The 27,944-nt window shown below is 39.4% G+C and overlaps 3 protein-coding genes and 1 non-coding gene across 8 annotated transcripts in view; 2 read left to right on the forward strand and 2 right to left on the reverse strand.

Moving 5' to 3' along the window:
* Positions 1-21: 21 nt before the first annotated feature.
* Positions 22-27,641, reverse strand: USPL1 (ubiquitin specific peptidase like 1). Of its 5 annotated transcripts, none has more exons than XM_060191667.1 (9): positions 27,519-27,641; positions 24,543-24,690; positions 23,930-24,058; positions 20,861-21,497; positions 14,183-14,296; positions 12,519-12,648; positions 8,958-9,083; positions 4,166-4,323; positions 22-3,274 (listed from the first exon to the last, which is right to left on the reverse strand). In XM_060191667.1, exons 2-9 carry the CDS (start codon positions 24,621-24,623, stop codon positions 363-365), a joined length of 4,287 nt encoding a protein of 1,428 aa, XP_060047650.1. In that variant the 5' UTR covers positions 24,624-24,690; positions 27,519-27,641; the 3' UTR covers positions 22-362. The 5 variants fall into 5 exon arrangements, with proteins under 5 accessions (XP_060047650.1, XP_060047648.1, XP_060047649.1 ...); XM_060191665.1 differs by having other exon boundaries at positions 24,525-24,690; XM_060191666.1 differs by lacking the exon at positions 27,519-27,641 and adding an exon at positions 26,670-27,314 and having other exon boundaries at positions 24,525-24,690.
* Positions 14,410-15,275, forward strand: LOC103112930 (myosin light polypeptide 6-like). The gene is made up of 2 exons (XM_007522400.3): positions 14,410-14,616; positions 14,835-15,275. The coding sequence occupies exons 1-2, from the start codon at positions 14,442-14,444 to the stop codon at positions 15,113-15,115; spliced, it is 456 nt and encodes a 151-aa protein (XP_007522462.1). The 5' UTR covers positions 14,410-14,441; the 3' UTR covers positions 15,116-15,275.
* LOC132538866 (small nucleolar RNA SNORA19) lies at positions 23,151-23,279 on the reverse strand. The gene has a single exon (XR_009550176.1). It is a non-coding gene; the product is annotated as a small nucleolar RNA SNORA19 (small nucleolar RNA).
* Positions 25,551-27,944, forward strand: part of LOC132538664 (uncharacterized) — a 99,961-nt gene continuing 97,567 nt past the window's right edge. The window contains exons 1-2 of the mRNA XM_060191871.1: positions 25,551-25,632; positions 27,312-27,931. Of these exons, the coding sequence (XP_060047854.1) occupies positions 25,551-25,632; positions 27,312-27,931 (702 nt within the window). The remainder of the gene's footprint in view (positions 25,633-27,311; positions 27,932-27,944) is intronic.

Here is a 27,944-nt window from a genome sequence, read left to right on the forward strand (position 1 = left end):
TCATGCACCAATACACCATACACAGTGGTTTGAGTTTATTCAAAGTAATGTTTTCTTCTGAGCATAACCAAAAGTTATGGTGTAAAAATTTAATGTACCCAATGGTATAGATTACCAGAAAGAAAGCACCTTCCTTCTTTTACATTTTGCTATCTTCACTGGTCTTGTGTGTAAAAAATGAAGCCAACAAGAACAAATTCCTAATCATTTAATTTATGAAAGATTACTTTGCAAGCAGTCAGAAGCAAAACCTTTAGTAGTTTACATTTTGTTCATGACAATACTATAAACACTACCTTAAAAAAATAGTACATTTGCCCAAGAGTGATAATAAATATTAAACTAAAAAAGTTATCAAACACTCAACTGTCAAACAGATACTCATCAAAATGAGGTAAGTCTAAGGTGCCATCTGCTAAATAATTTAGTGCCGAAGTGGAAAAAAACTCATCGAAAATATCCATTTTCATGGAACTTTCCAAGTTCAATGTTTTAACAGAAGCATTATCTGCTAGTGAGTCTGGCTGAACTTCACATTGATTTTTCTTGGTAGGGCTACAGTAATTATGGTCCTGTCTCAGATATGTGCTTTGGGGAATGACACTTAATTCGCTGGGTACTGGTACTGGGATGTGGTTATCTCCCACTTCCAAATACCTAACATCAGCCTCCCCATTTTCTGAGAGCTCCGTTGAAGTAACAGTGGCAGGAGACAGTAATTCTGCTAAAATTTGTTCATGAGTTTCACTACTGTCTGGAGAAACACCAGGAACTGTGGTACACCCAGATTTATTACCAGCATTGTCAATTTGATATTGTAGTTCCTTTAACAAGTCGTCTATTGATTCACAATCATTTGGAGAACCACAATGAGACACACTTTCTAAATTTTCACTGGGAAGCATTCCATTTTGGGAGGAAGATGGAAGAGCAGCTAGTTTTTTCTTCTTTGCCTTTAGTTTTTTAAGAAGTTTCAGACGAAGTTTATGTATGTGACTCTCACCAGTGTCTTCATGGTTTGCTGAAAAGCCACCATTTTCATAAGAAATGTGAGTGAGTTGAGATCCATGGGAGACATTTTCACTTTTCTTCAAAACTTGCAGCTCAACATTATCAGTATATGGATGAGTCACGTTATCTGGTAAAGAGTTAGTTACTGGAGGTTTATCTGCACATTTATGAGCCTTCTTAGTCGATCTGTTGCCTTTTTGGTTTATTCTTTTACTTTTAAAGCCACCAAAATTACTTGCTCCCTTCACTGAAGGTTGCCAATCAGTCACAGTATTTCTATTAAGAGCTGAAACACAAGGTGGCATAAAAGAAGCACCCCTGCTTAATAAGCCTTTAACCCAACTACCCACAAATGGTTTCTTCTGATTTTCCGTAAGAGATGGATTCTGTAATGGCTTAGCTGCTGTGATGTGAGAAGATGCTGCTGTTTCTTTTTTCTTCATATTCAACAGCAGAGATGTCACAGGTTCTGGTTTTAATTTCTCAGTTTTTGGAGAAAGGAATTGTTTTAATGGAGCATTCTTGTCAAACACAACTGTACTCATAGCTTCAGATACTTTTACTCCCTGTGTAAGAACATTAACAGGACTACTATTCACAGGCTGCACAGGAACAGTAGCAGGACTACTATTCACAGGCTGTATAGGAACAGTAGCAGGACTACTATTCACAGGCTGCATAGAAACAGTAGCAGGACTACTATTCACAGGCTGCACAGAAACAGTAGCAGGACTACTATTCACAGGCTGCACAGGAACAGTAGCAGGATGACTGATCACAGGCTGTATAGGAACAGTAGCAGGACTACTATTCACAGGCTGCACAGGAACAGTAGCAGGAATACTATTCACAGGCTGCACAGGAACAGTAACAGGAATACTATTCACAGGCTGTATAGGAATAGTAGCAGGATGACTGATCACAAGCTGCATAGGAACAGTGGCAGGACTACTATTCACAGGCTGCACAGGAACAGTAACAGGAATACTATTCACAGGCTGCATAGGAACAGTAGCAGGACTACTATTCACAGGCTGCATAGGAACAGTAGCAGGACTACTATTCACAGGCTGCATAGGAACAGTAGCAGGACTACTATTCACAGGCTGCATAGGAACAGTAGCAGGATGACTGATCACAGGCTGCACAGGAACAGTAGCAGGATGACTGATCACAGGCTGCACAGGAACAATAGCAGGACTACTATTCACAGGCTGCACAGGAACAGTGGCAGGACTACTATTCACAGGCTGCACAGGAACAGTACCAGGACTACTATTCACAGGCTGCACAGGAACAGTACCAGGACTACTATTCACAGGCTGTATAGGAACAGTAGCAGGACTACTATTCACAGGCTGCACAGGAACAGTAGCAGGATGACTGATCACAGGCTGCATAGGAACAGTAGCAGGACTACTATTCACAGGCTGCACAGGAACAGTAGCAGGACCACTATTCACAGGTTGTACAGGATCGGTAGCAGGCTGACTGATCACAGGCTGCATAGGAACAGTAGCATGATGACTGATCACAGGCTGCATAGGAACAGTAGCAGGACTACTATTCATAGGTTGTACAGGAACGGTAGCAGGATGACTGATCACAAGCTGCATAGAAACAGTTGCTGGACTACTATTCACAGGCTGAGTAATTACAGTATCTTCTTTATTCAACTGTACCACGTTCATATTTGTGTTTACAATTTGAGATGGAAAGATTAAATTCACAAATTGATCTTGGGTACACTTTAACTTGCATGGAGGCGATACTGCAGAAGTCACTTGTGACTCTTGTGATTTCAAAGTACTTGTTCTGACAGCTTCTACATTTACTGCTACAGGTTTGTTTTCTAATGGGAGGCCTTTGGAATTATTGGCTATGTCTTCAAATGTCAAGAGTAAAATATTATCATGAACTAAACCTTTTGGACCTGAAGGCATATGATCTCCGCAAGCTGTCGCGTCATCTTGGCAAAGAGTATTAGGAGCAACTGACACATTTGTGGGGTGAGGCCCTGGGGATGTTTCAGCTGAAGCAGCATCACCAACGGGACACGATGGTGATGATCGTTGTTTTTCATTCTCAAAAGCATGATGATCATTATTAGTCTTTTTAAGTGGAAGGTCAACAGTAGCCTTATCTATCATTTGAGGTATTTTCCTTTCCCAAATAACAATATGTACCTCTGAAGCAGGGACCTCGAATTTCTCATGCCTTTCAGAACATGGGCCTTTTAAGTCATCACATTCTAGCCAACTTCCTGGGAGACAGAAAAATAAAGTGGAAAAAATTAGACACTCAAAAGACCACTCATCCTATATTAACTTGCTTCTGATCTCCTGAACTGCTATTAATAATTATTGACCAAAGAACACTAGAAAATACAGTCAACTCCATACAACATCATTTTTCTCTGTTGAATTTTAAGGCCATTTTTAGCACATTTTAGAGCTATGAACTGTTATAGAAATTTGAAAACCTCAGTTTTTTTTTTTTACTTTATCCTACAATAAACACAAAAAACAAACGTGTATACTCAGTCAGGTATACTACCGCCCAGCCCCAGATATGTATTTCTATTTTCTATTTATTGCAATCCTAACAACTGCAAACTAAGCAAAACTTCATTTGTTTTTTTAAAATTTTATTTATTTGTTTACTCAAGTGAGCGAGAACCAGAGTATCACTCTGGCACATGGGACGCCCGGGATCAGCACCTCATGCTTCAGGGTTGAACAGTATCCACTGCATCACCTCCTGGCTTGCAAAACTTCTGTGATGTGCTTTCTCTTGATAAGGAGTACATAGCTATCTATATGTCAAAAAATTTAAATTGCTACCATTCATTTTTTAATACTACTACTCATGCAATAAAAACAAACAGCAAGAGCAAAGATATTAAGTATAAAAATGCAAACTCTAAGTCAATAGTATATATGACCTTGTTATTTAGTTTAAAAAGGAAGTATTATAAGCCAAGAAAAGAAGTAAGGGTGACTGATACATTAAAGCGATGAGGAAGGGGCAATGGGCAGAAGAATTAAAAGCACAATAGGCAAGAACAGAGAAGAGTGATGGCGAATTTCATCTTAAAAAGCAAACTATAGTCTCTATTCCTATTACTATAAAATAAAAATGTTTAAACACTTACCATCAGTATCTAAAACCCATGTTATAAAATGATTATTTGCTTGGTATTGAATTACAGAAGTTACTTGGTAATGACAGTCTTCAAATTCAAATGAATAGCACTGCAGGTCATTATGTGGTAAGCCATCTACAAAGTGCAACATAAACATGGAAGATACTCTGTGGGAGAGAGGTAATAGAAATTAAATAACTTTAATGCAATGCAACTGATTATATATCAGAAGTCACACAGCACTTTCTAGTATAACTAACCTAATTTTTCTGAGAACTTACAACACATGTATGCTTAAATAAAATGGAAAACTCATTATAAGAAGTTTGTAAACCCTTCTTAGAATGCTACAATTGACAGAAGCTATCATGCAACCAAGATTCTTAGACAGACCATTGAACAAAATTGCTCTGTAGGCCTCAATACTGCTGTAGATTAAGGAGTTCCTCTTAAGTACTTTGTAAAGTCAAAGAAAAACTCCAGACCTTTATATATATTTTTTCTTTGGTACCAGATGTCTAAATTGATTGCTCTTGTTAGGCAGGGTAATATGTTCCATATACTGATGTAAAACAAAGTAATAATCCCCAAATATTCAAATAAAAATTAGAAAAAATAAGGAGTTAATAAGCTGGCCTATTTCCCTCAGTTATCTCAGGATCCAGTGAGGTGCTTCAAATCACATTTTCTACTTAGGGGCTGGTGGGACTAGCTCACTTGGACAGCATGCTGCTTTGCCATGTGCACTACACAGGGGAGAGCCCCCAGCACACTGAGCGAAGCTGCAGTGTTGCAGTCTCTTACACTCTCTGCTGAGAACGAGCAGGAAAGAGAAACTTCTACTTAGGGAAAGCTTGGTTTAAGAAGAAAACAGAACACAAAGATAGGCCTCAAGTAACTAAATTTATCAAAGCTCTAAGAATTTAAGAAAAATGTTGAATATCTCTTTTCCAATATTTAAACAGCTGTCAAAATTTACTTAGCTTGTCAAATTTTACTAAATTGCACTTAAATCAATGTCCAAACTTCAGACTCTTTAGATTGGCAGAGAAAAATTTGCAAATTGTTCTTTATCAATCACTGTTAGAGAATAATCTTTTTTTTTTTTCTAGATAGATAGCCATCACAAAGAGAGTTTCCACAAAGAGAGTGAGACAGTGAAAGAGACAAGTCAGAGTATCATTCTGGCAACGTGGCAACAGGGACTGAACCTCAGGCATGCAGTCTGATGCTTTACCACTTCAATGTGTAATGTCACTGGTTATTAAGATGAGTTGGCATGAACAAATGCTGCCAATTACACTATTCTCCCACCATTTCAGATGTACACTCATTACAAATATAGCCAGTTCTTGAACAACATTGCTTTACTGTAACTGTGATAAAGAAAAATAAATCAATTCCCAGCCCAAGGCAGTATATTCATAGAGTTGGTATGGTCTTCCCATGTCTACATGGATAGTTTATAGTTACTGGGGTTTCCTTCCAAACCCCAACAATGTACACTTTAGGTTCACTGGTGGTGTCTAAACTCTCCCAGTCTGAGCAATGTTGTTGTTATTATTATTTTATTGACTAATGTTTACAGCACAGTCATTGGCACACCGATACAATTTCTCACCAAGATAGGTGTCTGCAAACCACCCCTACCCCCAATTTAGATCCTCTTCCATCATTGTGCACCATGACTAAAAACACCCCCATCCTTATCCCCCACGTGATCCTTCACCAGAGCCCTTTGTTTTGGTGCAATACCCCAAACCAGTTCAAGTTTTACTCTGTTTCCCCTTTCAGTTCTTCTTCTTTTTTTTTTTTTTAAATATTTATGTATTTATTCATTCCCTTTTGTTGCGCCTGTTGTTTTTATTGTTATAGTTATCCTTCTTGTCGTTGCTGGATAGGACAGAGAGAAATGGAGAGAGGAGGGGAAGACAGAGAGGGGGAGAGAAAGACAAACACCTGCAGACCTGCTTCACCGCCTGTGAAGCGATTCCCCTGCAGGTGGGGAGCCGGGGGCTCGAACCGGGATCCCTACACCGGTCCTTGCACTTTGCGCCACGTGCACTTAACCCTCTACCGCCCGACTCCCTCTGTTCTTTCTTAACTTCAGGCTCCATCCAAGATAAGGTGAAGATGACTTCACAATTTTTAATAGCTGAGTAGTATTCCATCACATATACATATTATATATACATCATAACTTATTTTTAGCCACTTATCTGTTATTCAACACCTAGTCAATTTAAGTTTTAAAAGTGTCTTCAAATACTCAAATCCATTTGCATATAAAAAACAGCAACAAAAACAAACCAGTGAACACTACATCAAATTGAAAAGCTTCAGCACAGCAAAAGAAACCATCACCCAAACAGACTCCTTACATGTAAACAAATCTTTTTATACCATACACCAGACAAAAGGTTAATAACCAAAAAATATTAACAGCGCACCAAACTTAGCAACAAAAAAAGCAAACAATCCCATCCAAAATTAGGGATGTGTACAGAATATTCAGCAAATAAGATCCAAAGGGTCAATAGACATATGAAAAAATTTTCAATGTCACTGATTATCAGAGAAATGCTAATAAAGACAACAATGAGACACCACTTCTGCAAGCTTATTTTTTTTTAAGTGTGCTCTATTCTATAGTAATGGAAGGGCTGGAGTGTGCCTTGAGCTTTCTTCTGTGGGACAGACCTGTCTCCCAAAACACTAAATGGAAATAATCAGGGTAATAAGTAGAAGGACAACTCAAAATGATCTTTTCTGGTATTAAAGAATCTTACCATATGCTTCTTATCAGTACACTGTTAATGGCTTATCTGCCACATAGAACCCATTAAAGACCTGATACTTATAAGCAATAAATGTCAAAGAATGTGGGAGAAGACCCTATGTTGAAAATTGAAGTAGTGATGAAAAATATATAGAAAGAGCACTCCCACACATAAAGTCTGTCTGAAAAATCTATTAAGAACTTAAAAATAGGAACTCACAATGTGTACATAAATAAACCACATGAAAACACAAGGCAATTACTAATTCCAGGAAAAATAAAGTTATAAACGTAATCAAGCATAATTATGTATACTGCTTGGATGAAGATACAGCATATTTGCAATAATGCAAACTAAAGGTGTTGATTTCGTAAGTAATGCAATATTGTTAGAATAAGGAGAGACTAAATAGATGAGGCTCAGTTATTATTGTAAGAGCGCCTACACTCTGTATGAACCATATAATGGTAAAATAAAGAGTAAGAAGAGAACTGTCTAATGCACACTGCTCTGAAATGTTTAAATATTACCTTGAAGGTTTAAAGTAGAAAGGTGGAAAGGCACTGCCAGCTCTTTTACCCTGGTAAGCATCTTGGCACTGTAAGATTACAGTAGTCTCTGCTAAACTAGAGAGGATACATTCAGAGACCATTTGAACGCCACATAAACTGGTTTTCCCTGCATATACATATCTATCAGCATTTAATCCATACAATAGGCACACCAATGATACCAAAATACTACAGTTGTAATACAATTAAATCTATGTGTTTTCTCACACAAAGAAAATAAATCTGGGGAGTCGGGTGGTAGCACAGTGGGTTAAGCGCAAGTGGCGCAAATCACAAGAACCAGAAGGATCCCAATTCGAGCCCCTGGCTCCCCACCTGCGGGGGTCGCTTCACAGGTGGTGAAGCAGGTCTGCAGGTGTCTTTCTCTCCTCTCTGTCTTCCCCATCTCTCTCCATTTCTCTCTGTCCTGTCCAACAACAACGACATCAGTAATAACGATAATAACCACAACAATGGTAAAATAACCAGGGTAACAAAAAGGAAAAAACGGTCTCCAGGAGCAGTGGATTCATGGTGCAGGCACCGAGCCCTGGCAATAACCCTGGAGGCAAAAAAAAGAAAAGAAAGAAATCTGACAAAAAATATGGAAGTATTCAATTAATATCAATAAAGGTAACTTTGAGCAGTTCTCCTATTGAGGCAAAGTTGGCAATACATAATAAAATGACATCTGTTCAAGGGCAGCAGAAAGTTAGTAGCCCAAAGTCTGGGAGAAGACAAATTCAGAAATGAACCTGAGAACCTTTGACTCATTTCAGTCCTTAAAATCAGATTAAAGATGGCTGGGGAGATAGCATAATATTGGGTCAGACAAAAAGGCTTTCATGACCGAGGCTCTGAAGTTCAGGTTCAAACCCCAGCACCACTATAAAGCACAGCTATGCAGTACTATGGTCTCTTTCATTGAGAAATAATAAAATATTAAAGGAAATCCCAGAATTCTGGTGACTCTGGAGTTCTGACGAAGAGAAAAAACTGGAGGTTCAAGGAAAAAAAAAATGTCCAAAGAAAGACATGACAGAGTGAAGACAATAATCCTAAGTCACGCCATCATTGGTCTCTCATCTGGCACAGGCTGCTTATTAGTCAGAGTTCCTGATGAGAGGCATTTTCAAAACTCATATATTAACTTTTGCAAAGTAGGTTCTATCTGTCAATTTCAATTCTGCACATTACAAGAATATGTAAACCTACTTTCATTTTTGTTATAAAAAATAATGGGGCAGGGGGAGCCTGGGAGGTGAAGCATAGTAGAACGCGCATGTTACAGTAACACATGGACCCAGGTTCAAGTCCCTGGCCCTGACCAGCACAGGAAAAGCTTCATAAGCAGGAAAGCAGTACTTGTAGATGCCTCACTCCCTCCACCCCCAGCCCAAAATTGTCTCTATCCAAAGTAAATTAAAAAAAAAAAGTAAAATGGAAAAATAGTTGGGTATTTTAACTCACTTTTCCAGTATCATTTTTCTTATTTGCCGCTTATTGTTGCATTTGTTACATGGGCCAAAGTGGGCAGCATTAAGTGGATGCCACTCAGGGGTGACGTTTGTAAAAGTGACCAGATTCTTCATGCATCTATGAAAAAAGGGAAAGACACAAATAAAATTCATCTGTATTCATTTGAATCAATGTTTAAAAATTAAAATTATTTATCCATACTTTCCTATTTCTCCAAATCACCTAAGTTTGCCAATAGTCTTCTCTAATTATATAGCACTTTCTGTGAAAACTCTCCACATTAATTATCTATAATTTTTCAGTTATGAGGTGAAGAAGTGGCAAATGAAGGATTTCTCAAGAGCAATATTGGTTACATTATGCAATGATAAGGTTTTGTTTCAGCGCACTGTATTAAGCATCTCATGACATTTAGCATAATTTCTGGCCTCTATGCACTGCATACCAGTAGCTTTAAATCACAGCTCCCTACATCTCCAGATACTGCTAATTGTTCATATAGTACAAAGCAGTCCCTCACTCAGAGCTACTGTCCTCAGGATGAGAAATTTATTAAAAGCGTACGATTCACTCAAAATTATTTACATCTGGTTATTAACCAAATCCAAAGGGGGCATTCATATACACATATATATGTATTGTCAATATTACATACAACATAATTTTCATGATCCTTAAACAATTAGAATATCAACTGCAAAAGAATTTTGTTTTCACCAGTTATGTAAGTTCTAAACTTGCACTTTAGTCTGAATATCTGATCTAAAGCATCTAAAAGGTGATCTGGGACAGTGAAATAGCTCACCTGGTTAGTGTACTGGTAAGGTTCAAGCTAGCCCCACCACACTTAAGGAAGTGTCAGTACTGTGGTCTCTTCCACTCTATTTGCCTCTCTGTTTTTATAGAAGGAAAGCAGGAAGGGAGGCAGGTGATTTCTGCGGGGTGGAAGAGATTGCTCAGCAGTATAGTACAAGTGCATGTCTGAGGCCCCAGAGGCACTAGCTTAATTCCTGGCACTTCCATATACCAAAATTGAGCTGTGGACCTGTCTCCTTTGTCTTAAAAAACTAAATAAAATGTTTTAAAAATTATATTTACGGGGGGCCGGACAGCGGGTTAAACACACACGGCACAAAGTGCAAGGATACCAGTTCTAGTCCCCAGCTCCCCACCTGCGGGGGGGCACTTCACAAGCGGTGAAGCAGGTCTGCAGGTGTCTTTCTCCCATCTCCCCTCCTCTCTCGATTTCTCTGTCCTATCCAACAGCAGCAAATAACAATAATAACAAGGGCAACAAAATGGAAAAATGGCCTCCAGGAGCAGTGGATTCATAGTGCAGGCACTGAGCCCCAGCGATAACCCTGGAGGCAAAAATAAAATATTTTAAAAATTATATTTACAGTATACTGCAGCTCAACTACATTCACAATACATCTTTTTAAATTAAATTACTGGGGAGCAGGCAGCAGTGCAACAAGTTGAGCACACATATTACCATGCACATGGACCCAGGTTCAAGCCCCTGCTCCCTACCTGCAATGTGAAAAGAGCTTCAAGAGTGATGAAGCAAGTACTGCAGGTGTCTATCTCCCTCTCCCTCTTTCCCACCTCTCTTAATTTCTTTCTGTCTTATCAAATAGGTAGGTAGGTAGGTAGGTAGGTAGGATAGATGGATGGACATGGGGTGGGGGAGTTGTATCTGCAACTGTACTATTCTCATCTACTATCTACAATGTACAAGTGAAGACCGTGGAATAAAAATCCACTGAAGCTGAGATTAAATCCAGAAAGCTGAACTCCAAAGACCATGTTTTAAATGCCTTCAGGATATATCCTTAAAGTCAAGTAAAGGTTGATACTAAAAACAGCAACATGAACACAAAGGACTTTTTTGCTGGATGGTCTTTCATCAAATTTAGTGGAATTCAGTTTTAGGCTATATTAAAACGTACTAGCCACTTCATATTAACTTTTCTTCCACAAATACTCTTATTCTTAAAACAAGAAAAAAATTTAATATTAAGTAGCTAATGCTTTCTTACCCTTGAATCCTGTTTCTATATACTGCCAAATTCATACTTATCACTTTATACTCAAGTAAATTAAATTAACTTAATTACTAAGTGACCGGTCCTCGTATTAGTGCATGGCTAAACCTGAATTCAGCCAGGACAAAGATTATTTCCGTTGAGTTCCTGGCATATAAAATACACTCAATAAAAAGCTGTCAAACTGAGATGCGGATTTGAGAAAGCTGTAATTAAATGGATTTTACTCATCAGGTTTGTTTATATTACTTTAAACCCAGGTGGTAAGTAGAAATACACCAGTGACAAGAAAGCCTCTGAAGGCAAAAAAAATCTTAAGGCAATCTTGACTCTGTCATTTACTAGTGTGTCACCTTGGGTATTGAACTCCTTTCAAGCTTTAGCCTCCATATTTGCCAGATGAGAAATCATTTTTGTAAATCAGTAACAGAAGATCTGGAAACAGTTATTTGTCCTCATGCTTATCTACTTAACACAAAACTGTTTTAATTCCTAGATCTGAAACACAACTCATACTGTCCTAGTATTTCTTATCTAATTGGTCAAAAAGACCAAATGTTTTCTGGTTCCACTGCCTGAATTCCCTAGAGCTCCCTCTCAGACTTATTCTCCTTGACTAGTTCCTAAATACCTAAAAATAATCTTATTTAGGAAATTAGTGTACTAAAGTATGATTTTTCTCTCATATTTTCATTTAATAGCTTTAAGATCACCCAATTTTCTAGTTTATTAGTTGGTGAGTTAGAGAAAAGAGGACAGGACTTATCTCTAATAATAACTTGACAAATGAGCAGATCTAGTAATCTTTTTAAGTGCCAACCAGCAACTTCCTCAGCTGTGGACAAAGGGGATAGCATGACTGATGGAAACTCTCTTCCACAGTCCTCTTTTAAAACCTAACACCTCTCCTTGCACCTCGGTAGATATGTGCAGCAACTCGAGTTCCTCCCAAGCCCCAATCTCACAGCCATGTGCATCCATCATAATCCCACTAATCTCACCTAGAGGCAAAGAGAAGTAGAAAGCATGGCTGACAGCTCACATGTAGGATTCTGCTGGTGGCTGATTTTTCATAAGACTAAGGGAAGGAATGGAAAAGTATAAATTATCTCTGAGACTCTAAGAACCTAAAATCAGCCTCCATAATATTACAATATAAACAAAAACCCTAGTCAGAGCTCAGAGGGTGAGTGGATTGTCTCTATGTGTCATTAAACAACTTATGAACACCTCTACTAGCTCTACTAGCTAACACCTCTACACCTCTACTAGCTCTCTATCAAATTGTATCTCCAGCTTAAGAAGCAAATTGTAGTCTCTGGCACTCAAGATACTTTTCTTTGAACCTTAACAGGAGAAAAACACTAAGATACAGTGGGAAATTTTACCAAGGGGGAAAAAAAGAGTCAGAGAGAGAACAGTGCTACCAGTAGAAGCATGTCTTATCCAAACTCTATTACTCAAAATCATTTTCAATATATTGAGCTTATTTTAAAATACTCACCTGTTTTGATACTTGTGTCCACACTGAGAACATTCAAAGTTCCAGGAATAAGAATACATGAAGAACTTTTCAATGTGGGGTTCTGTTTTTAAAAGCAGGGGGAATGCAAATACAGGACTTTCCATATCACCTATCAAAAGAAAAGATAAATTAAAAAGATTAATTTGCTTATAACTGAAAAAAATTAAACTAAAATTATAAACTGATATCATTTTTTACTATATTCAGAGTATGGATATATGTAAATTTCTACACATGACATAGTAAGTCATTCACAATTGGATGAGGAGGCATTTTTAAAACATTTTTCAAAAAATACCCATAATAAAATTTTTTTTAACTCTCTTCAATTTTTTATTATCTTTATTTATTTATTGGATAGAGACAGTCAGGAATCAAGAGGGAAGGGGGTGATAGAGAGGAAGAGAGACAGAGAGACACCTGCAGCCCTGCTTCACCACTTTCGAAGCTTTCCCACTGCAGGTGGAGACCAGGAGTTCAAACCTGGGTCTTTGCACACTGTAACTTGCTCTCAACCAGGTGCATCACCACCTAGCCCCCATAAAAATTTTAAGTCTCAGTCTCTTATTTTTCTTCATAGACACAAAAACTTAAAAGAGAAAAGGAACCACAATGTCTTTTCAGATTTTAGTTTTTCTCAGAAAAAAAAGATACTTTAAGTCAATTCTTAGAATAGAATGCAGGTCTCAGGTTCCAGGTGTCATCAGGATGCCGGCCAGACTTCCCTGGATTGAAGACACCACCAATGTGTCCTGGAGCTCAGCTTCCCCAGAGACCCATCCTACTAGGGAAAGAGAGAGGCAGACTGGGAGTATGGACCGACCAGTCAACGCCCATGTTCAGCGAGGAAGCAATTACAGAAGCCAGACCTTCTACCTTCTGCAACCCTCAATGACCCTGGGTCCATGCTCCCAGAGGGATAGAGAATGGGAAAGCTATCGGGGGAGGGGGTGGGATATGGGAATTAAAAAAAAAAAAAAAAAAAAAAAAAGAATGCAGGTCTCATTCCGGTGCCCTTTGTAAAGATAAGAACATTTTCCTATAATACCTTCATAGATACTTCTCATATCTCATTGGTGAGAACTGTTCATATGGTCACTCCTAAACCAGTCAATGGCAAAAAAACAGCACAATTACTGTGGTTTAGCTTAGATTCTTAACCCTGTCTACCTTTACAGACTCTGTGGGGAATAAATTCACTGGTACCTAAGACCTTAAGTCCTATTTAATGACCCCCCCAACTAGTTTTCTTAAATACTCTAGATGCTCTCCTCCCCCCAGTACTGCCCAGTCTCTGGCTTATGGTGGTACAGGGGATTGAACATGGGACTTTGGAGCCTCAGGCATGAGAGTCTCTTTGCATAACTATTATACTATCTACCCTCTAGATGCTTTTTAATATACAATCAGGGATGAAAATGCAGGATAACTAAATTTGAGAAAAGTATTAGGAAAGTAAGCGATAATGCACTAAGTATTTGCTTCATTCTGAGTATTGTATCCACTTTCAAGTGATAAATCTAAAGCCTGAATTTTTATGCAGAACAGACCCACCCACCAATGTGATTCAAGCAGTGGTGGATTATTAAATCCTGATGTATTTCTGGTAGACAAGTAACATTTAAACTACTTGAATTACTTACCTAACGTGCATCTAAGTTGAGGTTGAAGTCTAAGAAAAATCTCATCTCTGACTTCATTTAACGAGGTATCTATTTTTGCCATTATTTCTTTATTGAGTTTTTTACAATATTCACCTAAAAAGAAAATATAGGACATTATCAATTTCACAATCTGTATTTTTCTACATCCTAAGTAATGAGTCAATAAATTCTGCAGACAAAATAAGGAACACAAAATATTCCTAATTAGCAGAAGGTCCCGCAAAGCTGAACCATCAAGATGTGTGACTTCACCGAAGACCAGACCACAGAGTTCAAGGAGGCCTTCCAGCTGTTTGACCAGACAGGGGATGGCAAGAGCCTGTATAGCCAGTGTGGGGACGTGATGAGGGCGTGGGGCCAGAACCCCACCAACGCCGAAGTACTCAAGGTCCTGGGTAACCCCAAAAGTGATGGTGAGGGCCTTAAGAACATCTCTTCAGTGTATGAATGAGCCTACAGTTCTGAACTTTTCCTTCCATCTTCATAGGCCCTGAACTTAAGCCGGTCTAGTCTCAAGTAGCAGGTCCCATGAATGTGCCATTCTGATGGGAAATGACTGCCCAGCTGTGATCCCTACAATCCCTCTCACACCTTAGAACATTATGATATCCCTCCACCTCCTTTCTGGCAGAGCCGAATGTGAAGGTCCTGGACTTTGAGCACTTCCTGCCCATGCTGCAGACTGTGGCTAAGAACAAGGACCAGGGTACCTACGAGGACTATGTTGAAGGCCTCTGGGTATTTGACAAGGAGGGGAATGGCACCATCATGGGAGCTGAAATCTGGCATGTTCTTGTCACACTGGGTGAGAAAATGACAGAGGAAGAAGTAGAGATGCTGGTGGCAGGGCACGAAGACCGCAATGGTTGCATCAACTATGAAGAGCTCGTCCGTATGGTGCTGAATGGCTGAGGACACCCCCACTACCGCAGAGTCCCTGGCCTCCCCCGTGAGACTATGTAGGTAGCTCCAAAGGCTTCCTAAGGTTCTCTTGTCACAGCAGGTCCCAGACTTGTCTCTCTTGGATGATATTTGCCATCAGCACTCACCAAATAAATTTGTTTTTTTTTGTGTCCCCCCCAATAAAATAAAATAAAATATTCTTAATTATTCCTTCCATGTGGTATACCATAAACTCTCAATATTGAATGACTGCACAAAACTGCTTAATGCCTAAGCCCTATCATTCTGCTTAATAAAATCTCAACAGTTGCCTTTTCAACCAAATAATCACAGGTCCAGCAAAAGATTTAAGTTATCAGATATTTTGCTCATTGCTGATAAAACTTAAGCTACCTCTTAGAAGATAACACTACTAGTTATGTTAAAAGGGATACAGAATCATTAACTCCTCTCTGAGTCACTATTACTAAACTTTGATCACAGGAACAGGTAAATTTTTAAGGAATCTTAAAGCTATAATAATCTCCAAATCAATTACCTGGTGTATTTTCCAAATGTCTCTTTTTAAAGGGATGTGGAGAGTCTTCAATGACAACTCGATGTTTATACAATTCCACTTCCTCCTCTACTCACACAAATCTACTTCATTACAAATTCTGAAATAGCCATTATAATGTAACTAAACAATTTTGGTCTTATTATTAACCAGAGCACTACTCAGCTAAGCTTATGGTGATGAACCTGGGACCTCGGAGCCTCAAACATGAGAGTCAGTTTGCATAACCACTAAACAAGTTTTATAAACTATTCTACTGATGAGTATTTCTTTTCCCCTATTAGAACACTACATCTTTGACTGCATATGTGCACACTTTTCATCATTTCTTCAGGGTATAAATTCTCAAGATGAAATTATTCTGACAGAAAACTACCCAAGATTAATAAAACAGTTGTTTTTAAAACCCTCTACGTGCATTTCATCCCAGTTGACCTTAAGCTACAACTAGACCATTCCACTTAGAACATACATAACTGTATAAAAATATGCACAACTGAAAAATGGATTCACAATGAGGTCAGAATTAAGAAGTTTTGTTATTTCATCAGATAAAAAAAAAACTTACAATTCAAAACTCAAATTAAATTAAAACAAGATTATAAAGACTGCAGTTATTCTGTAAAAACTTAGAACAAAAATTCTGACATTCTAGTTAATATGTTGAGACATCTTCCTCAATAGCAATCAACTAGATAAACCCACAATACTGGAGTTCCCATAATTATAGAAATTAGAAAGAGAAAGGAAAAAAGTAAAAAATGCTTATGAAAAACTAATTTTAAAACATTTTTCAATATATAATTTCAAAGAAACTAAAACAAGGTATTATATTGAATATATCTGTAACTTTATAAAAAGCATACTCAAAGATGGTTAAGAGTTCTGGAATGTTTTATTACATATATGAAGATATATGTAATAAAATATATAGGGTGGCCCTCTGTTGGCCCCTATAGGATAGGACCTGGCCCTCAATGTGGATCAACAGGGTGGGGAGTGGCCCATTCTCCAAAGAGAGGTTGGATAGCACACTCTGCCTATCACCTGAGGATGATGGGTCCTGAAATTGGCACAGACTGGAATGTTCCTAGCCATGATCATGGAATGTGAGCTCAGACAGGAATGCAGAGGTTACACAGGCTCCTGTGCTGACTATGGGCCACAGATCAAATTGATGGGGTTTACAATCAACAATATTTATATACTTTTCCCATATTTGGGAGCTACTCTCTTCTCTGATCCAGGTTTCTGGTCCTTTATCCAACTATGACACCATCCTTAGATGACCATAACTTAGGTTATCTGCATATTAGATGTCAGGCACAAAAAAAAAGATGTCAGGTGCAGGCAAAAACTATCATGGGCCCCTTGGAACAGACCTAAAATAGATTTATTAGCTTTTTCCAAAACAGAGACTCCAAATCTTCATCCCCAATATTCTAACCTTAAGGTTCATGCATAGTCAACAATTTGTTCGGCTTTATATCTTAACTCTTTTCAGCCACCAGGTTCCAGATGCCACCATGATGCCAACCAGACTTCCCAGGGCAGATGACCCCACCAATGTGTCCTGGAGCCCTGTTTTCCCAGAAGCCTACCCCACTAGGGAAAGAGAGAGGCAGGCTGGGCGTATGAATCAACCTGCCAAAGCCTATGTTCAGTGGGGAAGCAATTACAGAAGCCAAACCTTCCACTTTCTACACTCCATAACGACCCTGGGTCCATGCCCACAGAGGAATGAAGAATAGTAAAGCTGTCAGGGGAGGGAATGGGATACAGAGTTCTGGCTGTGGGAATTGTGTGGAATTGTACGCCTCTTATCCTATGGTCTTGTCAGTGTTTCCATTTTATAAATAAAAATAAATAAATGGTATTAGTGTGTTGGTAGAACTCTCCTGAACACTTACTTATCCCTTCTAAGATACACTCAGCAATGGATTCAAAGGATATATGGGTATTTGTCATGGTATTTATTCATCAAAGCAAAATAGTAAGCAGCCTGAATAGTCAACAAAATTGGGGAAGAACTGATATAAACCATCCCACATCCAAAGTTATATGAATGAAGGTACTTACTCTTACCCTACCACACAAGATTTGAGAAGTTCTAATAAAACATGTGGTTTACCATAAAATAGAAAAATGTTAAGTCACCTGGGAATAATGTATGACACTTCATAAAAGAAAGCATAACCAAAGTCAAGTTGAATAAAGGTAAGGATTCTTTTACTATCCAACAGCAACACATCAAATACCTAATAATTGGTTTGGTACTGATGCAAGGATAGGCGTGACCAGAACAGCACACATATATTGAATATTGTTTGACAAAGGGGGACACAACAGATCAACTGAGGAAAAAAAATGGAACTAGGAAAGCTGGCAATACAATAGGAAAAATATGCAACCTTACCTCACACTACCTGCAAAATTTAATCCCAGTTGAACTAGGAATTTCAAAATCAAAACTACTTTTCAATGACAATATATAGAAATAACTTTCTGATACTGGGAAGGATATATATAAATGTGTATATATTTAGATTTTATTTATTAATGAGAAAGATAGGAGGAGAGAAAGAACCAACATCACTCTGTTATATGTGCTGCTGGGGATTTAACTCAGGACCTCAGGCTTGAGAAGTGCTTTATCCACTGCACCATCTCCCAGAGCAAAGGAAAGATTTCTTTTGTATGTACATTTTTTTATTTTTTTATTTTTAATTTTTTTTTTATTTAAGAAAGGATTAATTAACAAAACCATAGGGTAGGAGGGGTACAACTCCACACAATTCCCACCGCCCAATCTCCATATCCCACCCCCTCCCCAGTAGCTTTCCCATTCTCTATCCCTCTGGGAGCATGGACCCAGGGTCATTGAGGGTTGCAGAAGGTGGAAGGTCTGGCTTCTGGAATTGCTTCCCCGCTTTCTTTTAAAAGTCAGAAACAACACTATTTAGTAGTTATAATACCAGTTTCTGTATACATAATAAAAACACAGCTTACAAACTGAGAAATTCAGCAACACATACCTTACATAAAAATAACAAGGATGGGGCCAGGTGGCGCAGCTGGTTAAGCACACATATTACAATGCTCAAGGACCAGGGTTCAAGCTCCCGACCCCCACCTGACGGGGTAATCTTTACAAGTGGTGAAGCAGTGCTGCAGGTGTCTCTCAGTCTCTCTCCCTTTCTGTCTCCCCCCTCTTCTTGACTTCTAGCTGTCTCTATCCAGTAAATAAAGATAATAAAAAAATTTTAAAAAAGTAACAAGGACATATAAAATCTCTAAGATTTGTAGTATCAGACAACTCTTTAAGAATATAAACAAATGAACAGAGGAAATAGGAATAAGCCACAAGAAGGAGCATATATAGTGCTGCTACATGAATAAAGTCCATACCTCTTTAAAATCTGGGAAACCATTCAAATAAAAATCCCCAAGAGTGAAAATAATCAAGGCAGAGTATACAGGTGAGAAAAATCTCTTTGCTAATGGTAATACAGACAGGTACAACTACTTTGAAAAACAAAATCACACTGATCTCATAAATCTTGATTTAGAGTCTAGATCTGACAATTTCATCCCTATGGGAAGTTCTTGTGCTCTGGGAAATTTGCCCAAGAACAGTCTAAGCAAAACATAAGATGGCAAAAAAAAAAAAAAAGTTAATATATTATATTTACATAATTGAACTAGTGTTATAATATAGCAATGAATATCAATGAACCACAAATACAAGCAGCTTCACAAATAAATCTTATGAAAAGAAAAAAGAATCACAGAAGACATAGTGTACAACGTCCGCAGGTATTCAAACTAGAGGAAAAAGGGAAAAACATATCCCTCATTGTGAAGAGAAATGAATGGGGATTTTTCTATTTTGACCTATGTCTACTTCTTTGTCAGTCAGCAGGTCATAAAATCATTTGGTCTAGCCATGCCAGGACAAGCTTTTTTTTTTTTTCATAGCAACATTAAGTGCTTGATTTTAATTTGTGTGGCCTGTAAATGATGTTACAAATATCCCAATGGCCCTTGACAGAAAACAGGTACTCCACCTTTGCTCTACAGCAATTAAGAAATTCAAATTTTGGTTTGATGGACTCTATGATCACTACCACTACCTGGACAGTTAAGATATAACCACAGCATTATAATCTTCAAGCACAAGTTTTTCTATTTTGTTTTCAGACAGATACAGAGGAAGCAGAGACAGACAACACCAAAGCATCCTGCAATGTGACAGGGAAGCCAAGCTTGAATATGGGTCATGCACAGTCCAAGTGAGCTAGCTACTTTGACCTCTCTACTCATTGTCCACCTGAGTTAACACTGGGGCTCGGTGTCTGCATGAGGAATCCATTACTCCTAGTGGCTATTTTTCCTATATTTATTATCATTATTATTAGAGAAGATAGAAATTGAGGGGGAAGGAGAGATAGACGGAGAGAGAACAGAGACCTGAAGACCTGTTTCACTGTTCATCCAGTTTACCCACTGCAGGAGAGGATCGAGACTTGAACCTGGGTCCTAACGCATGGTAATGTGTACACTCAACTGCGTGCACCACTGACCATCTGCCCCCAGAGTGTTTCAAAAAGACTACCTTGGACAGTTAAGTAATGTAACCGGTACTGATTTTTTTTTTTTTTTTTTTTTTAGTTTTGGGGTTATTTGTTGCTATTGCCCAGGATCAAACCCAGGGTCTAATACATGTCTCTACCACTGAGCTAGATCCTTGGCCAAGTGCAACTTGAGCTTCCTGACCACTATCCCTGGGTTCCGTACTCCCAGGTTTCCTATATATAACAAGCCACTGATAACATATTTTCCACATGCAGTGAGACATAAATCTGACATTAATTCCTTTAAAAACTAAAGAAAAGGGGAGTCGGGAGGTAGCACAGCGGGTTAAGTGCATGTGGTGCAAAGTACAAGGACCAGCATAAGGATCCCGGTTCAAGCCCCTGGCTCCCCACCTGCAGGGGAGTCGCTTCACAAGCAGTGAAGCAGGTCTGAAGGTGTCTATCTTTCTCTCCCCGTCTTCCCCATCTCTCCCCATTTCTCTCTGTTCTATCCAACAACGACGACGTCAATAACAATAACTACAAAAATAAAACAACAAGGGCAACAAAAGGGAACAAATATTAAAAAAAAAAAAAACTAAAGAAAAACAGGAAATTACCAACCTTTAACTCCATTCACTTGACTGGTGTGCAGAAGTTTATTGGTCTGATTATATTTTGTAAACAGCCTCCAGAACACAGAATCTTCAGAGCACAAGTCAGTCACAATGCTTTTCAGCCCTTCCAAGTGCACCAATACTGACAGGATACAGTCTAGCCAACAGAGAGCATATGCATTTCTCCACTGAACATGCGGAGTCCGGCAGAATGATGTGCTCTCCAGTGGCACCCCCAGTTCCGATGTGCAGCCTTCACATGGAGAGGAAATCCCTCCAGTTTTAGCAACATCAGCTGAAGTAAGGTTTTGCTCAGTAGCCATGTCATTAACATCATCTTCCAAAATCTCATTCGGCTCCAGGGAATCAGCTGTCCTAACTGAATTCTGTTGACTATCATGTAGTAAGTCGAGTGAAAATGATGACATTTCATCAGATGCTTCTTCATTATGCTTGCTGTGCAAAGACTTTTCACCATCAAGAACAGCATGACTTTTAGTTTTTTTGGATTTTGCCAAAAGAAGTGAATCTTTACAGTTAGCTTCTGAGATTTTTCTTTTCTGGGGTTTACTTAGAGTATGACAACCTTCCACATCAGGAGAAATTAAATTATTAGGTGACTTATAGCCCAAAGGATAGATACACTAGAAAGGGGGGGAAAAAAAAAAAGAAAAACATCACAGAAATTTTAATAAGCTCAAGTTTTACATTACAGTTTCTGTGTTATGAAAAATATACCTAAAATTCAGCACTAAGCTGATAGAGACTGCACAACAATATCTAAATGTGAATGAATTCGCAATAGACAAAAACTTGGTCCTCAAAATAATACAATTTCCTATTTAATTTTAGCAACCAATGTTCTTAAAAAGGCCTATCTGATGAAAAAGGGTGAGGGAAAGAGAGGGAGAGATAATACCAGAGCAATACTCTGCTCTGGCATATGATGGTGCCAGGATTGAACTTGGGACCTCAAGCATAGTAGTGGTGCCTCTCCAGCCCGAGAGAAAGTGCTTAATCTGAACTACTTATACATGTGTAATCTAAGAAGGAAAACAGCCAAGAGCTTGCTTTAATAAGATATGTAATGTTCAGTGATCCGGGAGGTGGCACAGTGGATAAAGCACTGGACTCTCAAGCACAAGGTCCTGAGTTCAATCCCTGGCAGCACATGTACCAGAGTGATGTATAGTTTTTTCTCTCTCTCTCTCCTCCTATCTTTCTCATAAATAAATAAATAAATAAATAAATAAATAAAATCTTTTTTAAAATTATGTTATGTTGAATGAATTTTAACTCTTTAAAGAAACATTGTGATTGGGTATGTTTTTCTTTTTGGGACAGATATATTGTATAATGTTAAAACATAGAGAAGCAATTTCTGATTTTAAAAATGATGGAGTAATTTTGGTTTCCAAATTATTATTATGATATATATTCTCAGCATATGCCTTCTTCAACACAAGTATGGGAGACTGTTAGATGCTGCATAATGACCCCCCCCCCCCCAGAAACCAAAGAACTAATCTCTTGTAATTCATACCCTTATGCAGCCAGTCCTCTGTCTTAAGTTTGGCAATATCTTTGATGAAACATTAACAAGTATGAGGCACCTAGAGGAAGGTTTGATAAGCACTAACTCATTAGGCTTCTTCTCTTTGGAGTCCTCCTATCCTTCAAGAATTCTCCTTTATAGTTTCAGCCACCATACAATAAAATATTGAGCTGGCTTATAGAAAAAGCTCACAATAAAAAGAAAAGATATTCTGGCTGATCACCTGAACTGATTTCTGAGTCAGCAATGAACACCAATTGCTGTCCATCAAAAAAAAAAAAAAGCTGCTGATGTGTAAGAACTGTCTAGTCAATCCACAGAATAGTAAGTTTCAAGGTGGTTCATTTACAGCAACAGGTAAATAAACTGAATCCTTTCATTTCAAATACAGCTTCTTCTATACAAATAAGCACTACAATCTGCATTGACTCCCACCTGCAGGGGAGTCGCTTCACAAGAGGTGAAGCAGGTCTGCAGGTGTCTCTCTTTCTCTCCCCGTCTTCCCCTCCTCTCTCCATTTCTCTTTCCTATCCAACAACATCATCAATAACCACAACAATGTTAAACAACAAGGGTAATAAAAAAGGGAAAATAAATAAATAAATAAATAAATAGGAAATGTTTGTTGCCAGGAGTGGGGTGGGGGTTGGGGATAGGAGGCTGTTCAGTAGGCACAGAATTTCAGTTCTGCGAGATGAAAAAGTTCTGGGACTCTGCTGTCTAATAATGTAAGTCAGCTAACACCCGTGTGAAGGAGACTGGCAGCATGTCTATCTAGTTATACTGCTAATTAACCTTCATCTATTTGTACAGCACATAAGCAATATCACTGCTCAACAAACAGAAAATAGCATGTCAATAAAAGGTGCACTGAAATATATTTTATTACAAACCTAAGGACTAAAAAAGTTAATTATGGGGTAAAGTGGCAATATGGTGTATAAGCTGCCTCGTGCAAGGACCCATCTTAGAACCCAACTGGCTGCAGGTGTGCGTGTGTCTCACCCCTCACACCCTATTTCTGCCTTTACCATAATTAAAAATAAGTAAAAGAGCAAATGTGAATGCTCTGCATGTAGTTTGTTCATTTAACAAATAAACAAATAAATAAACATGTGACCTAGTGGGGGTTGTATTGTTATATGAAAAACTGGGAAATGTTATGCATGTACAAATTATTATATTTACTGTTCGAATGTAAAACATTAATTTCCCAATAATAAAAAAAAAGACAAGGGCAACAACAACAACAACAAAAAAAGATTGTGAGATTAAAAGATTGTGTTAACTTAAGAAACCAAACAAGCAAATAACAAAATATTGGGTGGAATACTTCTATGCAAAAATATGTCATGAGTTTTCTGACAACTCAGTATTTATTCTGTAAACAAGACAGATCTAAGACCTAATAAGATCTAATAATGTTAGTAAACTATTACTAAAAACTTAGCCTAGAAATTCCAAAACGAGTACAGAATTAAACATAAAGCAAATAAGTTGATACTATTAAGAATACTTTACCTGCAGATCCTCACATAAGAAGATAGATTCTTGAAAACTGATTCGGTAAGTCTTTAAAGCTTTTAACTTTCCCTTCTCTCTACAAGCAGGACAATATCCGTCTGATGGAACTTTAGCTGAGTCATAATTCTAAAAGAGAAACAAGGCAAATTAAAAAACAACAACAAAATTGTAACAGATAAAAACCAGCAAGAAAACAAAACTTTCAATTGAGAAGTGTCCTGGCAAGGTATTTTAGATATGACAAATAAAAGAAGTACATACATATTTTCAATACAACTATCAGTTCAAAATATATTATTGTTTTAAGCTATAAATTTTAAGGCTTTTTAATAGTGTTATTTTCAAGAAAAAGTAATGACAACTGCCAGGGAAAATACATGTTTTCCAATAGTAAACCACAGGTATATTGCCATGTATCAACACAGAGAGGTAAACACATTAAAATAATCTTTCGCCATTGCCTTAAGATTTCCGTAGAAGACAGTTTTTTTTTTAACAAGTTAATTGATAAAAGTTAAAATCGAATTTAAGTTTCGAAAATAGGAGGATTAAAATCCAACTTTGCACTGAGGCAAAAAATAAGATAACTAACTTTTCCCAAATACCCCACCATGTGGAGTGAAGATATCCCTATATCAGTCCCTGGTCCCATCAGAGGCAAACCATTTCCAATCTTCGGGAAATCCATCATTCCGAGTCATTGGCTAATTTATGTCACTTGAAACATGTCAACATCACTAAGGATGTCTCAATGAAACCTGAAAAAACAAAGGTCAATGGATAATAAATAAAAATCCCATTCACTGCAAAAAAGAACTATGTTTCTTTATAAGATGACACACATTAAGTATTATTTTGAGGGCCCAATGTCCTAGGATAGACATTCTGAAACTGTAATCTTGAAGTGGAAACAAAATACCTCAATCTACTCTAAGTTATTAAGCTGGAGAGCGCAGAGGCTGAAAACAGGTACAGTTTTCATGGTAGACTAATTTGCAAACAAACTTATCAAAACAGAGGTAGCTATTATTTAAAGCAAATTACATTAACTTGAGTTTGAAGACTTGTTTTTAGGTCTATGCACAATTTCAAATATATCAGCACTACACCAAGAAACTACTTACAAATCCCCGGATTCACGACAAATCCCCGGATTCACAATGCTATTATTTAACAGGGAAAAAGAACACTATATACATTCGTGGTTTTCAGCCACCAGGAGTCCGCTGCCAACAAACTAATTTATAAAAGTAACAGCCGTCCTCCGTTAGGGAAGAAAGGGGAATATAGTCTATGATCCCTATGGGATATCTGAAATCCGAAATCCATGAAGGTAGCAAACCCACACACACTATTTACTATACACACGTAAGATATTTAATTTATAAGTTAATCACAATAAAATATTAACAACAGTAACCTATACACTAGAACAATATACTGTGATTAAAGTTCCATGGCTCTGGTGTCTGTTCAGCTCTCTTTCACAGACCTACCGCAACTGCCAACAAGCAACTGACTGTGGACATAAAAATGAGGAGGGGATGCTGTGAATGCCCTGTGAGTGGTCCTGTGCATCTGAGGCTGTTTACAGGCACCACTGACCTCTCCTTACCGGATGTCAATGGAATTCATCCCTCAGTTGGGAAAAGAAAAAATGTCCCCACACCCTGTAAGGTGCCTGGATTCTAACTTGGGAGGTAAAATGGCCCAACTGAAAATACTGCCAAAGTGCAAAAGCAAATCTGGAGCTGATTTTTGTTTTCATTTTAAGCACCTTAACGACACTATTACTTAGTTCTCTTTTGTTGAATTTATTAATAATCTACTTACAAAAAGGAACTCCAGAAAAAAAGTTCAATTTCTAGGGACCAAACTGGCTAAAAGGCTGAGTTTTGAAAGGCAGTGAAATAGCCCACTTGGGTAGTGTGTTGCTCTGCCATATACACCATCCAGGCTTAAGCCTGGCCCCCGTAACACTGAGGGAAGTTTTGGTAGTGTAGGTTTTATCACGTCTCTATCTGATGGGTGGGGGGGGGAAGGGAGGGGCACAGGAGAAGCACCTGTGGGTTATTCCCAGGTATGAGCAGTGGCTTGATCAGAATTTCTGCCAGCTCTTTCTCAGTTAAAGAGCTGAGTGTGTGGACCAGGCAGTGGTGCACCTGGTTCAGCGCACACATTATACAGCACTCGGACCTAGGTTCAAGCCCATGGTCCCCACTTGCAGGGGGAAAGCTTTGCAAGTACAGCAGGGCTGCAGGTGTCTCTGGATATATATGTATTTTATTTGTTTATTATTGGACAGAGAGAAATTGAGAGGGGAGGGGAGACAGAGAGGGAGAAAGAGATACCTACAGCCCTGCTCAACTGCTCATGAAGCTTTCCCCCTGCAGGTGGGGACCGGGAGCTTGAACCCAGATCCTTGAGGGCTGTAATGTGAGCACTTAACCAGATGTGCCACCTCCTAGCCCCTTCTCTGGTTCTTTATCTTTCCCTCTCTTCTCAAGTTCTATCTCCAATAACAAATAAAAATATTTTAAAAGCAGGCAGGCTAATGACAGAATTCCTTAATACGCAGGAATCTTCTCACTTCTGCCCCCCCCCCCCGCAAAAAAAAAGCACTTTAAAAACTATCTGATAAGAGTCTATTCAATCCTCCCAACTATCAATACAATTTACTATGCTACAGTAAAACCCTGGGGGCGGGGGTTGGTTATCCTTTCTACTAAATTCGTACCTGAATGACTGCTTTCAGTTGCTCTCCCTTCAAAAATAAACTGCTTTGTTTTCTTGCGCCTCAACTAGATTTTGACATCTCCAATTTCCAAGTACACATGCTAGACTAGGAAATTGGAAATGCTTCCCCACTCTTCTCTTTCTTCTTCATTCTGCAAAAGGCGCCAAGTTCTGTGGACAGTTCGCTGAGAGGTTTACATCCTCACCCCTTCTAATTCCATCCCACCCACCTCTACCCACTTCGCATCCAGGGGCCGAGGGATGCACTGCTGTAAAAACCTGCCTGGGTCTCTCACCCCTTCGTGGATTTGCTCCATCCTGACCCAGAGCTCACACCGCCCTGCGAGGTTGACCTGGCTTTGCAGGCAGCACTTCCCACCGGGCTTCCTGCCCAGCATCTCAGGTCCAATGTCCCTTTTCCTACATGCCCGAGCCGCTGGCACTGCAGCAGGATCGGAGTGGAGATGCTCAGAGCCGGGAGGCCACTGCCGACTGGGGGCGGGGGGCGGGCATCAGGTGAGTCAGAGGCTCCCCCGCCTCCCACCGGCCATTGGGGCCCAGCTTGCAAACTGTCAATCAAAGCGGGGTCACAAAGACAAGAAGCCCAGGGCTGACGACGAGTCCCGTCCCGCAGCGTCCTGAGCTGGAGGCTCGCGGAAAAGCAGCCCCAGGAGGCGCAGGGTCCCGCCGAGGAGGAACAGGAGACTGGTTTCTCTTCAGCGTTTACCTCTCGGGACCTTTAAACCTCCACCTGGTCCCATCCCATCCTTCCCGCGTGCGGACCGTCCCATAAGTCACCCCGCCACGGCCTCCGAAAACTCAAGAGAAACTTCTCCCTCGACTCCCTTACCAGCCGGCCGGCCCTGGCCTTCCTCGCACCGGGTAGACCCCAACTCCCGTTCCAGCTGGAGCTGCTCCCCGCCGCGCAACGTTCAACGCACGTTCTCCGCCAGCTGCTCCTCCCCCGCTGGCCTCTCTTCTAAGGAGGTCGCTTCCGGTTGGAGTCCGCAGGAAAATAACTCCCCTTCCTGCTCCACGGCCGGGCCGAAAGGCAATAGGCGTGGGGAGGAAGGAACGCTAGGGGACACTTCCGGCTTCGGGCTCCGCAGAGGCGGGGCAGCTCGCCGGGCTGTCGCAGTCGCAGTTTGCACTGCGGCTGACGAGCAGGGGCTGGGCCGCGGCTGCAGATCCCGCCCTGCGCGAGTGGTTGGGCTTGGGGCGGCGACGTTTCTGGAAGCAGCTGGAAAGCGCTCAGGGGCGGAGGTGACGCGGGAGG

Source organism: Erinaceus europaeus, chromosome 5 (genome assembly GCF_950295315.1).
Source record: "Erinaceus europaeus chromosome 5, mEriEur2.1, whole genome shotgun sequence".
Taxonomy (NCBI): domain Eukaryota; kingdom Metazoa; phylum Chordata; class Mammalia; order Eulipotyphla; family Erinaceidae; genus Erinaceus; species Erinaceus europaeus.